This window comes from Anastrepha obliqua, chromosome 3 (assembly GCF_027943255.1).
Source record: "Anastrepha obliqua isolate idAnaObli1 chromosome 3, idAnaObli1_1.0, whole genome shotgun sequence".
Lineage (NCBI taxonomy): Eukaryota > Metazoa > Arthropoda > Insecta > Diptera > Tephritidae > Anastrepha > Anastrepha obliqua.
In genome coordinates, this window is record NC_072894.1 from 2,918,463 (window position 1) to 2,936,744 (window position 18,282).

At 35.4% G+C, this 18,282-nt stretch overlaps 1 protein-coding gene across 10 annotated transcripts in view; it reads right to left on the reverse strand.

Annotated features, from left to right (window-relative positions):
• The window catches only part of LOC129240883 (centrosomal and chromosomal factor), a 38,503-nt gene extending 20,602 nt beyond the window's left edge, over nt 1-17,901 (reverse strand). For 2 of the 10 annotated variants that reach the window (XM_054876939.1, XM_054876936.1), the window contains exons 1-3: nt 17,087-17,638; nt 15,675-15,848; nt 2,502-2,567 (exon numbers count right to left, since the gene is read on the reverse strand). In XM_054876939.1, the coding sequence (XP_054732914.1) occupies nt 2,502-2,567; nt 15,675-15,754 (146 nt within the window). In that variant the 5' untranslated portion in view covers nt 15,755-15,848; nt 17,087-17,638. Of the gene's footprint in view, nt 1-2,501; nt 2,568-15,674; nt 15,849-17,086; nt 17,641-17,780 lie in introns of those variants that run through there. The other 8 variants (XM_054876937.1, XM_054876938.1, XM_054876940.1 and 5 more) reach the window with 8 other exon arrangements.
• Between the last annotated feature and the right edge of the window lie 381 nt (nt 17,902-18,282).

Genomic DNA, 18,282 nt, shown 5'->3' on the forward strand with positions numbered 1-18,282 from the left:
CCAACATAAATTACGGCGTCAACGTTTTTCAACGCCTGATGCAACTGTTGAAGCTTTTAAACAGCTCGCTTTGGAGGTATCCACTTCTAAGTGGCAAAAGGGTTTTGAAAATTGGTTCAAGAGAATGCAGAAGAGGATGTTTTGAAAACAATAAACCGAATATCTTATTATTTTACTGTTGTAATATAAATATAAATATAAATATAAATATAAATATAAATATAAATATAAATATAAATATAAATATAAATATAAATATAAATATAAATATAAATATAAATATAAATATAAATATAAATATAAATATAAATATAAATATAAATATAAATATAAATATAAATATAAACTCATACATATATATAATAGGACTATGAATAAGTTCGTGCGGTTTTACAACAGATGGCGTAACTTGATTATTATTCCATCGATCCACATTTCCAAACATTCATTGGAGAGCTACTGTCGTAAGGCACAAACGTCAGTATAAGTTTTTTATTTGAAGCGTAAACAACAATATTTTTACCACACTTGAAAATGTCGAATTTCGTGCCAAATAATGTGTTTTTGCGGGGAATTCTTCTTCATTATTTTAATATGAAGAAAAAAGCAGCCGAAAGTCATCGTATCTTGGTGGAAGTTTATGGTGAGCATGCTCTAGCTGAGCGAACGTGCCAGAAGTGGTTTGCACGCTTTAAAAGTGGTGATTTTGGCTTGGAAGACGAAGAACGCGAGGGTGCGCCGCCAAAGTTCATGGATACCGAATTGGAGGAATTGCTCGATCAAGATCCGGCTCAAACGCAAGAAGAGGTTACAAAAACTTTGGGAGTTGATCAATCAACCATTTCCAAACGTTTAAAAGCCATGGGAATGATCCGAAAGGTAGGCCATTGGGTACCGTATGAATTGAAGCCAAGAGACGTTGAACGCCGTTTTATGGCATGCGAACAACTGCTTCAACGGCACAAAAGAAAGGGTTTTTTGCATCGAATTGTGACTGGCGATGAAAAGTGGGTCCATTACGACAATCCAAAACGTCGGGCAACGTATGGATACCCTGGCCATGCTTCAACATCGACGTCGGCGCAGAATATTCATGGCCTGAAGGTTATGCTGTGTATCTGGTGGGACCAGCTGGGTGTTGTGTATTATGAGCTACTGAAACCGAATGAAACGATTACGGGGGATGTCTACCGACGACAATTGATGCGTTTGAGCCGAGCACTGCGAGAAAAACGGCCGCAATACGCCGATAGACACGACAAAGTTATTTTGCAACATGACAATGCTCGGCCACATGTTGCACAAGTGGTCAAAACATACTTAGAAACGCTCAAATGGGATGTCCTACCCCACCCGCCGTATAGTCCAGACCTTGCGCCATCCGATTACTATCTCTTCCGATCGATGCAACATGGCCTGGCTGACCAGCACTTCCGTAATTACGATGAAGTCAAAAAATGGATCGATTCGTGGATTGCGGCAAAACCGACCGAATTTTTCACAAAGGGAATCCGTGAATTGCCAGAAAGATGGGAAAAAGTAGTAGTAAGCGATGGACAATACTTTGAATATTAAATTTGTAACCATTTTACGTCAATAAAGTTTCAAATTTCAAAAAAAACCGCACGAACTTATTCATAGTCCTATTATAATAAAAAAAATATAAGCGGCAACCCTTGTATAAACTATTACCAATCCAGAATGCATTTTATTTTCTATATTTTCCGTAATTTCCCAACTTATCTATATTTTCCGTCCTATTTTTTACGAAAACCACACGATTAGTTGGTAGGAAATGAATCTAAATAAAAAAAATTTCCCGAAATCCCGTAATTGATAATTGTCGCTAATATTGGCATCCCTTACATTCATATTACAATACATACACAATTTTCATTTCATAAAAAGAACATTAAATCAATTCAAATTCAAATGTTTTTTGTATTTTTATTATTTTTTTTTAACCAAAAGTGGGACTTCCAAATATTTTCACTCATTTTTACTTTTCAAATTTATTTTTTTTTTTGTGTATTCAACTACACGTGTCTTTTCTAGAGTACTTTTTCATAGTAACATTATCAAACCTTAACGGTAACAAAAATGTTCAATAACTGCAAAATAAACTAACTAAGAAATCTCATGAACCTTCAACTAAAATCTTTATTTCGTGCTTTGGGAAATTAGAAACCAGTAAAATTTCCTATGATATGAAAATTATCATATTTTGTGTACAACTTCAGCAATATTCACGGCTGCAATTCGAACGCCACGCTATGCGAGCGCTGCCTGTAAACATTTATGTACATATAAGTAGTTCTCAATAACTTTTGCTCAACCACTCTCTGCCCCGCATCTTTGAAAATTGTAGAGAGCCACCTGAGTGTTTTATTATAAACACATATTTTTGCATGCCATGAATTATTCATACATATTTCGATATTCTCTACATTCGTTTTTATTTATTTATTATTATTTTTTCTTTTTTTGTTGCGGTTTCTTACCTTAGCGCCAAAACTTCCACACCACGCATTCTTTTAATTATGGAGACATCGCTGAGATCACTTCCCCTGAAAATAGAAAACAAAACAAAACCCGAAGTTTTTAATTCAAACTTGTTATGAATGAGATTATCTATGAGCGAGATTCTTATTTGAGTTTTATATTCAGAAATAAATCAGTAAACAATCGATTTTTCTTGAAAGACTTCTTATAAAAACTATTCGCCGTTCAGAGGTGACAAAAATATAAGGTGGCTTCTTATGTGCCAACCTCTGCCAAGGTTGCTGCGCCACGCTATTATTTTTATTAATACTATTACTTATTATATCATTTTGTAAACACAAAACCGGTAATCACAGCTTTACTGCATACCTTAAGGTTAATGGACAAAAGTTCGTTCGTTTTACAAGTTTACAAGCACTACTCTATAAGCGTTGAATTGGAAATTATATTATATAAGTAAGGGGTGATTTTTTAGCTATTATCTTTTTAAACAGTTAGTTTAAACAGCTGACGCACGTTTCGTGTTTTGTTTCACTGTCAAACATCTTCAGTTTGGTCTATAATTTAACCATAAATCGTCTTACAAACGAACAACGATTGCAAATCATTGAATTTTATTATAAAAATGCGTGTTCTGTTAAGAAAGTTTATCGCGCGCTTCTTCCATTTTATGGTCGGTTTAATCGACCCACTGAAGCGGTTATTCGAGCTATTGAGAATAAATTTAGAACCAAATTTACATTATTAGACATCAGACCACCAAGCCACTTACGTAGACTGCGAGCTGAAGAAAAAATGGCAGCTGTATCGGCCAGTATTAATGATGACCATCAATTATCGATTCGTCGCCGTTCGCAGCAATTGAGCCTCTGTTACTCAACAACGCGGAAAATTTTGCGAAAGGATTTAGGTGTGAAGCCTTTCAAAATACAGTTGGGGCAAGAATTGAAGCCGAACGACCTACCGCAACGCAGAATTTTTAGTGAATGGGCTCTTGAAAAGTTGGCCGAAGATCCACTTTTTTATCGGAAAATTGTGTTCAGCGACGAAGCTCATTTTTGGATCGATGGCTACGTAAATAAGCAGAATTGTCGATTTTGGAGTGAAGATCAGCCAGAAGAATTGCAAGAGCTACCAATGTATCCAGAAAAGGTCACAGTTTGGTGTGGTTTATGGGCTGCAGGTATCATTGGACCGTACTTCTTCAAAGATGCTGCGAATCGTAACGTAACTGTGAATGGTGGGCGCTACTGTGAAATGATATCCAACTTTTTTGCCCAAAATACAAGAGCTTGACTTGCATGGCATGTGGTTTCAGCAAGATGGTGCCACATGCCACACAGCACGCGTAACAATGGACTTGTTGAGAGGCGAGTTCGGTGAACATTTTATTTCACGTTCGGGACCTGTCAATTGGCCACCCAGATCGTGCGATATAACGCCTTTAGATTATTTGTTTGGAAGACAACATTAAAGCATTTATATGTGAGATACCGGCCGAAACATTGGAAAGAGTATGCCAAAATTGGACTAAGCGGATGGACCATTTGAAGCGCAGTCGCCTTCAACATTTGCATAAAATAATCTTCAAAGATTAAATTATATGGACTGTACTATCGAATTAAATAAAAATTTCACGCATTTTTCTGAATTTTACGTGTGTTTTTTTGAAAAGCTTTCCTATAGCTCTTTAAAAAGCACCCTTTATTTGTGTATGTGGACGTTAAGGTAAACCAGTTGAAGGTACATAAATATGAATTCTTGATTGGATATATAATTTGAAGTTGCATTCCACTTATTTATTATTATTAAATTCTTTTCATATAGTTTTTCTATGGCGAATTAAAGGCGTCACATTAAAGAAATCATTTAGCAGTTAAGAAATTGTGTAAGTGCTGCTGAGCCAGCAGGCGATTAACAGAATAAGTGACCAATCATCGGATATGTCGAATTTAAGGTGCGTAAAAGTAGGAGAGTTGTATGCCTGGAAGGGACGCTGTCATTTTGGTGAAATTTTTTATACTTGAGGTGAAAGCAAATTTCAATTTTAAAGTTAAGCATGGGATTTGAAGATACATAACTATTTTATATCGACTCTCTGGGAGACAGGTACCCATACATTGAACCTGACTCGGAAATCTCGGAAACACAAATAGGTCGAAGCTTGTGGATGGTACGGCTGATGCAGATATCTTCAAGTTGAATTTTAAACGATCGATACGCATCGGCGGTTATCCTACAGTCTTTCAAGCGAAGATCCGTAGCATAGAAATTTGTAGCAGAATGCCTTCAAAGAAGCACAACTCAAAAGCGCATCTGCATTTTCTCCGACAGTCAGGCAGGCTTTTGTGAAGTGTAGCTTCACAGAACAACATCCAAACTTATTGAGAAATGTTTCACTATCCTTAATACCTTGACAGAAAAGAACGCCGTTTTGTTGGACTGGATACCAGAGTACGAACAGGTGGACTACCTAACGAAATTAGGTGCTACTTCAAAATTGCCTTTTCTTGGCTCACCAAAGCCCACATAAAGGAAGTTATCAAAGCAGTGAATTCACACTGGCTACTCTATGCGGAAGTTTCTGATATCCTTCAAGGAAACTAAGGTTTTTGCGGGCGGTCAAGCACACAGAGGTCGCAAGGCATTATGGCCCAATAATAAATCTAGATATGGGAAACCTTTTCACAGTCTTTGAGGTTTTCTATGACAACTTTGGAAAACCTTAGGGGCTGTGCTTTGATAATTTTTTTTTGAATTTTTTACCGATTACAATAAAAAACACCCTGCAGTCCCCTTTAGAAGTCGTTATTACAAAAAACTTTACTTTTATGCAACATAAGAGAAGCGAAACCAGAGCAGACGCAAGCGCATAGCCACGCATGAGAATAATTCAAATTGGTCTACTATGGCCACACCGGGAACTGCATTCTGCGCGGAATTGTCGACAATCCAGTTTTCTACACATGTACGCACATACTACATAAGTGCATGTGTACGTGTAGTAATTTATACACATATAAATGCTTATGAATACGTGAGTGTATGTGCATACGTAGGTTAAATGAGTGTGTCACGCTAGGAAAACCGGCAGCGGGTTAAGTGGAAAGCGCTTGTTCACTGACGCGAACTCTGAGTGCATGAAAAAAAACATAAAGATGGGAAAATCACTTGAACTAGAAACTGCATAAGCGCTAAAAAATAAAAAAGGTGTGCACTGAAGAGAAATCAGATGCCTTCAAAACGATGTGATTCTAGGATATATATTTTTATTATTTCAACTAAGCTATTTATGATTTACTTACTCATGAATAATTATAATAATAATAATAATTATTAGATAGATTTTTTGTAATGGAATAAAAATCACTTATCTGCAGCCTTAAAAATCTGATCTTTCTAAATGGCGCTTTGACTGCCTAAGCGATTTCAACCAACTTAAGTTCGACCAGCGCACGCGCCGCTTTTTTCGCGACGTCAAGTTTTCTCCGCATAGTCTATATACCACCGCATAGCGAAAATCAAGTAGTTTAGAGCTTTAAAAAAATTCTCAAAGTTTGCCAAAGTTTGCGAAATGTCTTGTTCCAAATGGATTTTGCTAAACAAAATTGTACTGCCCCATGTTAGGGGGACGCTCTAATTAGCGGGCACCTCCTATAAGCAGACAAATTCTTGGGCAACGAACACTTTTTATATTTTTTCGAACGCGAACCTCTAATAAGTGGGCAATTCTGTCTTTTTTTAATATGCTATTCATTTTTCTTGCATATTTGAGTGCTTTTCGACAGTTCAACGATTTTATTTCTCTTTACTCATTTACTCTTTTTTTTTTGCGCCCTCCCCTGTAATGACATATTAAAATAATAAGTGACAAAGTTTGCTGTAGTTTATGAGTAAGGCATTGAAATGTTTTACAAATACAATGTTGTTGGTCTTGACTCTTGCAAGCATCGATTAAAGAAGTTTTATTAACATTGAACGAAAAATAGCAATAACAAACGCACTTGACAGCGAACAAGTTTCTGGGTGAACTTTAGCAAAACAGTTCAATATCGGCGAAAAGCAATCAGCGTTGATTATAAGAAATAAAGAAAATATCAAACCTCAGTAGCAAAGTGGCAGTGGTCAGTTGTGTTTGGAATGGCTCCATAAGGCAAGAAACCGAAACATTCCAATACCTGATCCATTAGCCAAGTCTAAAGCAATAGAAATCGCTAAACAACTAAAACGGCGTCTGATGAGTGATTGCAAAAATAGCTCAAGCGACACAACACTTCATTTACTTATGTAAATGCCCACTTTTTAATTTGAATTTCAATGCTATTTTTTATGGCATTACAATAGGCGAGCATCGCTCATAAGCGTACAAAAAGTAGGTGACCATAAATGCCCGCTTATAGGAGCTTTACTGTACACTGGTTTTAGAAGTTTTTAACAATTTACAATTTTTAAAGTATGAATGGATTTAGAGTTACAGAAGATCAAAAACTAAGCCCTTTGATATACAGTTATTTTCTGATTCACTGTATTTCATTAAATGATAAATGCCACGCATACGTATTAATTTCAATATTATTAATTTTTACCACTGGATTTTTTCTATCCATTTTATACGCGGGTAATTCTTTGTGGAAGCCAAATTCCTATTTTTGATTATATTCAGCGCTTAAATGCTTCCAGAACTTAAATTAAGTATAAAAAATATTTACATTTAAGAAAAGCCATGCAATTGCCCATGCCTCATGGCCTACAGCACCCTGCTAAGGCACTTGTATGTACATACACATGTACATATGTATGTACGAGTATAGAAGCAATGATTAGTTTAAGTGCATACTTCATGCATCGCGATAACAAGCAACTCCCATAAAAAGAGTCATCTCAGCAAAAAGGAAAATAATGTTAAATCTTAGATTTCCACCATAAGACCTCATTCAAGCTGAGGAGAAAGTTGGGAGAAAGAGTTTGATGGAGGCATACACTTGAACCTTCATATATACATACATACATACATACATACATATGTGCTTACGTGTATGTACCTATATATACAAGTGCATGTGTACTTGACAACAAAAAGCACTCTGGCTTTCTGGTTTGGAATTTGTTGAGTCGAATTTGGCCGTAGACTTTAAAGCCGTAATTAAAGCACTAATCGACTGCACGACTTTACTTTTGCATTGTAATAATCGAATACTTCTGTCTACATACATATATGGATTTTATGCATTTATGTACATATATACGCGCACTCATAGTATTTTAACTATTTTGCGAACAAATTTAAGGTTAATCGTGCGTTAAAATACCCTTTCACAGAACCGCAACTCCAAGAACCGATTTCGGTAGTTTTTTTTAAACTTAGTTTCTTATTGGCAATGGTCTAGTATAAGATTGTAAACATCTTCTTTATTGACTGCCAAATTAATGACTTGCAACTACGGTAAACATGAAATTCCCCTTTGTGATCGCCGTTCCTCCCTCCTTGTAAGCTTGTTGGTCACGAAAGCACCAAAACGTGACAGTTTGTAACAATTGTTACAAATTATCGCGTACGTGAACGCTTGGAGATTGAATTGCTATGCAGGTGCATCCCCTTTGTTAGGTGTTTGACCGAGCTTCTCAAAATAAACGACAACACCAACCACTGAGCAATCAAAATAATGGAAGATTACAAAATTTGGTCATACGAAGCAAAATTGTGAGAGTAACTTTGGCTGCTACGTCATAGGGGATTTGACAGCACAATTGTGCCCGAACATTTCACGCGCATTCTTACGCTCTTCCAATAAGAAAGGTATGACCAATATCAGACCGTTAACAGGCTCTCAGCGAATTCGAAAGAAGCAGCTGATTGGATGACGTAACCCAAAGCGAATTGAATACTAAAGGTGGCGTCTATCCAAAACATTTCTTTTTTTCACGATTTTGACGGGTTGTCAAGTCTGGTCTGATGTCAAGCTCCTTTGCAAAACAAGACAAACAAAAGGAGGCGAAATTACATGTTTGTGAAAATTTCGTGAGTAGCTTGTTAAAAAGGTCATTTGTGAGATTTAAACTAAACTAACTAATGAAAACGAAGCGTCACGTGCTAAATTGTGAAAGCACAAATTAATATAAATACTCCAAATGCATTTTCCCCCCTTTTATATATAAAAATATCGGTTTTTTTTTTTTTGGAGTTGTGTAGCCAAAAGTTGTATTGGATAATTTTGTTTTCATGTAAAGTTAAATAACTCAGTCATAGTATAACCCATTTTTGAAAACAAGTATTCATTTTGTTATTAAACATGCTTGCCTCATATAAGAACTAGTTTAGTTTCTTTAGAAAATAATGCTTAAAAACATCGCCAAATTTGAAACAAAGGCAAAAAAGGTGAAAAAATGTATTTGCAGTGAAAATACGCTCAGAGATTTCTTAACCTTCAAGCATTGTTGGTGTCAATGTGACACAATTCTCAAAAAGAACTGCATATACTTTTAGTATTATATTTTCATTCGAATTAACTTGAAATTTTGGCTCTAGCGTGAAAAGCCTATACGATTTTTGAAATTTTTTATTGACGTATTATGCATTTGCTTCCATATAAGGAATGATCGAAATCTTGATCTATGGAAAAAATTGCGTAATATTGTCAGCAAAAAATATCAAAAATCAATACCCGTAGTTACGCTTTATTATACTAAAATTTTATTAATTTAAAAAACTACATACCCAGAATTTTTTGAAAAAGTTTGAAATGTTGATGGGAACTTGTTGGATTTTTTTTAATTTTGTACATAGTGTAAAATTTTGAGTTATATGGTTTTTATTGTTAATAGTTTAAATTGTACAAACTATAACAAAAATAAAATAAATCGAATATTTGCAAAATGTCGCTGATTTATTATTGCGAGCCCCCCTATACCATTCGAACACATATGTAATAGACCGGAGTGAAATACGTAAATTTTTTCAAATCATATCGTAATAGCAGGGAAAAGTTGCTACATATCAATACAAATTCAGGAAAAAAAAGAAATTTCAAATCGGTTAATATCTTCCGTTCGCGCATTGCATTTAAAATTTACAAATTTTATAATAAATTGAACAAATATTCGAAAAATTGTAAGAGGTGGAAATGATGTTAGATAAAGTTCATTTTTTGTAGACTATTACAACATCAGGTATAGTTTGAAAAGAAAAACGTCTACCGCTCTATCAAAGCCCCTACAGCCCCTGAAAAGAAGTGGAAAATGTCATTTTTTGTATAAATTTACGTAATTGCGGGTGGTTAGTTTCTCTATTTTAATTTTTGTATAAGTCTTCTTGAGTATATAAGTAGAATAAATTATTCCCCTCTTAGCGCGCCCACTGACCACACTATCTTAAAGAAGTTTTGTACAGCTCTTGGCCCGCCCTTTTTGGACGACTCAGAACTCACCGCGTGAAGGTGACTGTACGACGAGTTCCACCCACTCCCTTCCCAACCAACCAACCAAAGATGAAAAATTATTTATTCGGGAGTGGCAAAGTCTGCTTTAGTGTCAAATTGAGGCATCACTGTACGAGAAGTGAGTGCTGCTCTTATAAACCCATCACGTCTCTCGTTCCCATACATTTTTGAGGACGCTTGAGTTACTAGTTTTACGCAACGCTCCACAGCTTGCGTATGGCATGGAATATTTGTTAAATCTATGGTTAATTTAGGTTTTTCTTTATCAGAAATTAATTGCAAGATATCTTCAGAAGATGCGTCATAGGTAATTCATTAAAATGGAGGAGACAGATAGCCCATTGTACTGGTCTTTTTAAACGCGTTTCAATGAATTTTATTGCACCATTCTTCCACCCAGTATTTGTTGACGTACCATCACATCCAATCACTACAACATTAGATTTATTTATACCATTTTCTTCAAAATAATTTACAATGCTGTATGCTGTGTCCTTTCCACTTTTTGGAGTAGGTACTAAATGACAAAGGTACTTTGAGCCTGGTTCTGCTATTACTGAAATGTGCTCTTCTTTTTTTATAGATTGATAACGTTTGTTTCCTTTTTCAACTAAAACTAAAGTGTCATCCATCCTGCCATCAAAATACACACACATCGGATCGTTTAATTGCTCTATTGCATTCCCCGATTCGATAAGTTTTAGTCTACATTTTTCTTTTTCTCTTCTCATTTTGCTTCGATCAACAACAAAAGAAGTATCTTTGTCCGTTATAAGACCAACGTCTTTAAATGCACTAGACACAATAGCTGCTGCTGCTCTATCAGATACTCCAAAACGATCACTTGTTAAGGCCGTTGCTGGAAGTGATAAGCGCATCTGTGCATTTTTGGAACTTGCTGACTGAGAGGAAATAGAGCGTGGGGTCTGAAAATCGGGATCATTCTTATCATTGTCAACTTCAGGAGTTATCTCTGTTTCAGAATCAATACTACTACAAGAAGGTCCAGGTAAGTTGGTCTGACTTAAGTGACGAGCTTTTCTCTGCAATTTTAATGTAAGCTTTTGAGTTTCTTTGGTATCTACTGTCCCAATCTTTCCTTGTCCGAGATATCTTTGAGCATATAGAAATTTGATTTCTAATGGCGGTATCTTTCTATCTTTAGGGCATGTGCAGTTGATAGTTACCGGCCTGGGACAAATACACTTGTCAAAGCTTCTTTGACAAAAGCAATTGAGTGTCATCTCGCACTTGCAGGACGAAATGTCAAATAATGTACTTGAAGATTGTTCAATAAAATCATTGTACTTCTTTTGTTTCTCAGGTGTGTCTTTGTCCCTTGAATAAGATTTACGAAGAGTGTAGTATCGATCATGTAGATGTTTAATCTTTTGTACAACTCTTGTGTGGGAAACTATTGGAATCGAAGCCTTGGAATAAAGGGACTCAGTCTGATGAGCTACAGTATCTGCTACAACTGTGAAGCTTAACTTCTGACCAGAACTGGCAGCAGAAGATTCTACTGACATTTTGTACCTCACTTCTTGCCAACATTGTATAATGTCGGTATTAGTGGGAAGGACCGATGACAGCAGTGGTTTAGGTGCACCAAAAAATGGGCAGTGTATGTCCTTACGAGTAAGAGACATGAATAAAATGTTTCAAGAGATTTAATGTTAAGTAATTGTGTAAACTATGTAATTCAAAAGAACATCGAATAGAATTTTTTTTGACCAAACAGCGCTGTTCGACAAGAGTGAAAGCAGAACTGGTAATGACCAGAGAGTACTAGCTCTTCCGTGCACTTCGTTTATCGGTATGCCAGAATCAAAAGCAAAATGAAAAGGAAGACGATGGAATACAAGTAACCAAGTGGAAGACGATCTAAAGCACAGACGTGTTGTAGTAGCCGTAAGCCGCTTTCACGCAAGCCTCATTTGGCATAGGCTTCCTTAGTAGATTTGGTGTAAAATTGGTAAAAGTTAATCGCTCAGAACCACAGAAATGGATAGATTAGTAAATTAAAAATCTACTACTCAATGCTGAAAGTGCTATGTATAAAAAGGGAGCTCGATCTTTAATCATTTACCACTTCTACAAGTTTTCGTAAATCAGCTAGATTTGGGATAAAATTTGTAAATTTTAAATGCAATGCGCGAACGGAAGATATTAACCGATTTGAAATTTCTTTTTTTTCCTGAATTTGTATTGATATGTAGCAACTTTTCCCTGCTATTACGATATGATTTGAAAAAATTTACGTATTTCACTCCGGTCTAATATGTAAGTAAGTTTTTAGTTCGAGGGCGACGCCATTCGTAGGAATCGGCCAAGCATGACTTCTATAAAACGACACACTTATAGTAACTAAATAAGTATATATGTATGCAGGTAAGCATGTGCGCCACCAAGGGGAGTTTTTGGAGTTCAATGTAATAAGAATAATAGGTCCAGGAATGACACAGTATAGATCAAATGCACCCTGTTTTAAATCTAAGTATGTACATAATTTAGAACTAGAACAAACGGAGAGCGAGAGATAGGGTACTGGTTCTCGCTCGATACTCACACTCAATACGGATCCTGCCACCGTTACTACTATACAACATACAAGCTAGCACCCGAGGCGGATTTATCATAAATAATAATATCATAAATAATTGTAAATTAAAAGTTTTATACAAAATTAATTTGTATTTTGAAATCTAAATTATACACGAATATTATTATATAAATACTTATGTTTCGTAAAGCTGATGGCCTAGTCGCTAATGCTTTTTAATTCATTGTGATTGTAATTCATTACTTTTCCAATTTTCAAATAAAAAAAAAAAATAAATAATAAATTCGCCTTGCTGCCACTGCTTGTCGAAAACCGAGCATTGACCGTTCCATTCTGCATCAGTTTTGTACTAGCACTGGTTCGGATACTCTCATGATATGAATAGTATTATTCTCATTTCTTGCTCCTCATTTCATTTACTCCATCCCCTCATTTTTTGCTACAAGCGAATTTTGTCAGTTCATATGTAAGTGTGGATATCGGGAAAGTCCATAGTAATTAAATACACCACATACAACAACAAACACTAGGAATGCAATTGCCGCTTCGGTGGACAATGGCCAATGTAACAGAAAGTAGTGTGGGCATTTGTAAAAGCGACAGAGTTGACAACGATTCCGCTGGGAAAGAAGGCAATGACACCGTCACCGTCAGCGATGCCGACAATACATAGACGACAACAAAACCCATAACGACGTTGATGATAATGCAATTGAATCAGCCGTGACAGAAACAAGAACAAACAATGATTCAATGTACTCATACATAAGTATGTAAGTATATAAGAATGCATTCAAATTTATTTACTATAAGTGCATATGTACAGTGTTTTGCAACCAGAATTTTATATTTCAAGAGAAAATAAAACAAAGAATTTTAATGAAAATAATTCAGATTTTCATTGTATTAGAAAGAGTAAGGCTTGGCAATTATGAATGAAAAATTATATTGACCATATATCCATCACGACCTGGGTTACAGGTGTTGATTCTTTCATTAAAATTTTCAAACACTTTTTGGCGAAATGGTGGATCTACAAGTATTTCATTAATCAAGCCACGGAATTTGAATTTTAAGGCCGCAAACGATTCGATTATCTCCGTATAGAATATGTCTTTAACATAGCCCTACAAAACTCGCATGATCGGGGCGGCCAATTAACAGTTGAATTTCGAGAAAGTATACGTTATATTGTTGTTAACATCTCTCGATAGCAAAATGAAATGCCCAAGTACGTCTCCAGCTACATCCGATATTTCCACTCCACGGGCCCGTTTGGTGCTGACACCTTATGTACTGACCCTGTCGACTCAAATTTATAATATAACTAGCATTTCCCAGTGGGCTTCGCACCACCATACATAAAATGTTTTTTTTTATATCGCAAGAAATTTTTCATATTAAGTTTTCTTTATAGAACTCGTAAAATGTTTAAACAGTTGAATTAGTTGATTTTTTTCATTCAACATACTTTCTAAAGATGTCACAATAGCCTTTTCTGTAGTTTTTAAAAATTTGATTGTGGTTGTTCACCTATATACAGGTAAGGTGAAAGAGCCGATAAAAACTTGTAATTAAACTTTGATTCTTTAAATTCCATTTCAATTTTTTACGCTAAATAAATTATGCTAAAATACAATAAATAAAGTTAAAAATGTTTTTCCAGTTCCTTGAATGCTCCAGTTTTTATTATATTTTCGTCCAAAATTAATATTAACATAATACACTTACAACCACAACAGTACAACAGAAACACTCATAAGCGGCTGTGTATTTGTTGTTGTTTTTCCCATACAGGCATTTCGTATGAGAGGAAACCATTACTCACATAAAATGTCATAACTCAGGAACGGCTGCACCGATTTCAATCAAACTTCACACAAACCACCTCCTCAAAGATAGAAAAGAACTCTAAAATTTTTGTGTCAATCAGTTCGGCGGTTCTTGAGTTATAAGATTACCAAGGAAATGTAACTTCTTTTTATATATATAGATATCTTGACCAAAAATATCACTAATTTTAAAATGTAGCTGCGACATATGCACCAGTTGCATAATGGCTTCTTATTATTTTAATGCAATTTTTGCGCAAATTTGGATTCAATGTACCAATTGCCAAAGCTTTTACTGCGTACATATGAAAAAATCTAATGTCAAAGCTGTCATGATATAAAACTTTGTCCTATTGAAAAACAAAGTTCCTGTTGCAAGACCCTGTACATTATACATGTGAGGTGTATTCAAAAATTAAGGTAATTTTTCATTTTTCTCGAAAAATGTTTATTCATAAATATCCATTTTGTCCCCCTCAAATATAACACGCTTTAACCAACGCTTATTCTAACTCTCGACCCAACTCTGATCAGAAGGTACCGTGGTATGACCTGAGCTCTACCAAAAATACAGACTTTAGCTCCATAATTGTGTCAAATTTCCATCTCTTCATAGGTATTTTCTGTTTTAAGAACAAGAAAAAGTCCCAAGGAAACAATTATAACTGTATATATCCAATTATAAATGTATATATCCAATTGGCTCTTACACCTTTTTGGGTTTTTGGCCGAGCTTCTCCTCCTATTTGAGGTGTGCATCTTGATGTTCTTCCACAAATGGAGGGACCTACAGTTTTAAGCCGACTCCAAACGGCAGATATTTTTTATGAGGAGCTTTTACATGGCAGAAATACACTCGGAGGTTTGCCATTGCCTATCGCGGGGCGACTGCTATTAGACAAAACTTGTTCTACTCGGTTGGTGTTTCATGCACGGAGATTCGAACGTACGCACTTCCGAATGGTATTCACACACCTACCCATTCGAACATTCTTGGTCAAATAATATACAATAGATTTTTTGATTAATTTTTCAATGGCAGAAAATAGCCGTGCAAACCAAAACACGTCGAACCATTGTATCTGTGTTTATCAAAAACAACCTAAATATGCATGTCAAATATATATGTATGTACATACACATGTTCTTAACACAACAAACAAAAATAAAATAAAATAAAACGTGTGTTGGCCGCGAAATTTGAAAAGTCACCCTACTTTTTGAAGCGCATAAAATGTAACAAACCTACATTTTTATTTAAGCATAAATAGTTATGTACATACATAAGCACATATGTACATTCATGCATACATACGTAAATATGTACTTAAATTTACTTACCAGCAATTGAGTTTCTTGATAGACCCCAAATCGGATTGCTTGGAGCGGGCAATGACCATTTCCTCAGTGAGGCGTGTCATTGTAATTTGTTTTGAAGTTAGCACTGCTTGGGGTTTCTTTTATAAATATTTGAATTTATATATTTCGTATCTCTTGTTTCCCGTTCTTTTATTGCTGTGGCAAAAGAAATAAAAAAGTCACTTCACTCAGTCAGTTCACTTCCAATTAATTTGTGTGTTGTGACTGTGTTTCGCAAGCGTTAAGAGGCTAAGCCCAATTACACAAGTTAAATGTACAAAAGTAATTTATTGAAAAATACCAACAGGTTTTGGCGTAACGTTTGCTTGTTGCAAAACCATGATAGGCATTTCGGTATTATTTGCCGCACTTTCTCAAACAAACATACATACATGCAATACATATTAACGCATTTATTTTGTAACTTGCAACTGCACAAAGTGCCACTCTGCTGCAACTGTTGCAGCAAAACACTGACTTACACACCCGCCCATCCTCTTGCTGCGAAACTCTTTCCCCGTAAGCGTTTTCGAAATTGAGTGATTCCATAAGTATGCACATATATGTATGTTCATGTGTACGTACATATGTATGTATGGGCGTACTAAGTACTACTTAATTTTTTATATTTGCAATAAAATATTAACTCTTGACGATTTTCATAAAAATCGGCTTTTGTTCGCCTTCGTCTTCTACTTCTACTTCTGCTTCCTCCCATGATTTTTTAATACCGCCCACATGCCAACTTGCAATAATTCGGCATTGGACATTTGTTGTCATAGCTTTGCACTGATTATTGTAACTAAAACTGCCATCTGGGAATGCATACATTCACACATACGTGTATATATTTGTAATTTGTAATCCATATATTTCATTTACTCTCTCAAATCAATTTTTTGTATTTAATTTATTTTATTTTATAAAAGCTTACTTAACTATTAAATTAAAACTAAATATTAATAAAACTAACTAGCTACAGAGGCTTTCGGCTGGAATCGAAATTTTCTTTTTTATCATGCGATCAGCGGTGAGCTTCAGAAAAATTCTAATTTTTTTATTAAATTGTCTAGCCACAGGTGTAAAATAAACTTAGTAAAGGCCTCACAATTCATAGGAAACATGTCAATAAGCACAGAGTGAATTTCCCTAAAGGGTAATATACAACTACAGTATATTGCGCATGTATGCATGTATGTATGTTTACGTAGATTTATAGAAGTGCAGCAGCAACATCAACATCAGCAGCGCGTATCTGACAGACACCACTAATCACTTAGCTTCCAACCCGAAACTTTTTATCTAATCAAGTATCGTAATTTGTTTCGTTTTTCTTTTTTGTTATTCAACAGTTTTTCATTTAGTTTTTATGAACAATCTCTTATTTTAACAACCTCATCGATTTTTTGCACTACTTCGATTTGCTTTTCAATTTTTCTTTCACCGCATTCAAAGGCATTGAGCGCCATTCACCATTCACCATTCAGCACTTTCCACTATTTTCCTTCGTTGAAACAGATTTTGCAAATATTCATGAAAAATTTGAATTTTGTATTTTTACTTTTTAATATAAAGAAGATAAAGGTAACGAGTTTTTCACGGTGAATTTCGAGAATTATTTAAAACTGTATTTGACAAGCAATTTTCCCCAATTATGTTTTTCTCAAATTTTCTTCAATTCGCTTTGAACAGCAAGTGTCTACGCTCGCATCATAGCCAGAAGCATCAACGTCACCGTCACTGTCACTATCGCAGTCGCTGTAGCCATCGCCGTCAACGTCAACGTTCTTGTTGTCTTCTCCCTCGTCACTAATGCATGCGGTTCTTCGGTTGGCCCGTGCTCTGGTGATTGTTCACTCTTATTTGATATATGTACGTAAGTATATGTATTTATGTGTGCCTAAATTTTTAAGCCATATATTTGGTAATTTAATGTCGTCGCTGCTGATAGTGATGCGTGCACAGTAAGCTTCTATGATACTTTTACTATGGCACAATCTGTATACGTATACATACATGTATTATATTATAGTACGAGTATGTATATACATATGTGCGTATTTTTCTATCGTTTTTACTACTACCCACTTGCACCGCTCATTACCCGAATCCGTGATCAACCATACACGCGTCGCGTTTGTGCTGAGACTGTTAGCGCCAGTCAACAGCTTCTGCTGTGGAAGCTAGGCACTCCATCGGAATGTGTGCTCCACGCACATACACAGTGGATACTTTTGTACGAGCTGTTTGTATGAGCTTTTTGCGGCGAATTCATCTTTTGTTTTGCTCCAGTGCGCACGTGAATGGGGAGGCGACTGAAGTTGAAGGAAAGCTGCATTTGACACATGTCGCTGGTTTGTTATGAAAAAGGGCGATGTAGGAAAACTAATAGACACAGGCTGCGCTTAAAAAATTATTGCGATACATTTTTTTATACAATTTTTTTTCATAAATGTATCTTACCGCAGTACTAAATATGTATGTATATGCTTACATGCTTTCATATAATACTTAGGAAATTAAAAAATTAAAAATAAGTTAAAAGTTAAAATATAATGCAAAAAATGCAGTTGACTATCTGCACCTAAAA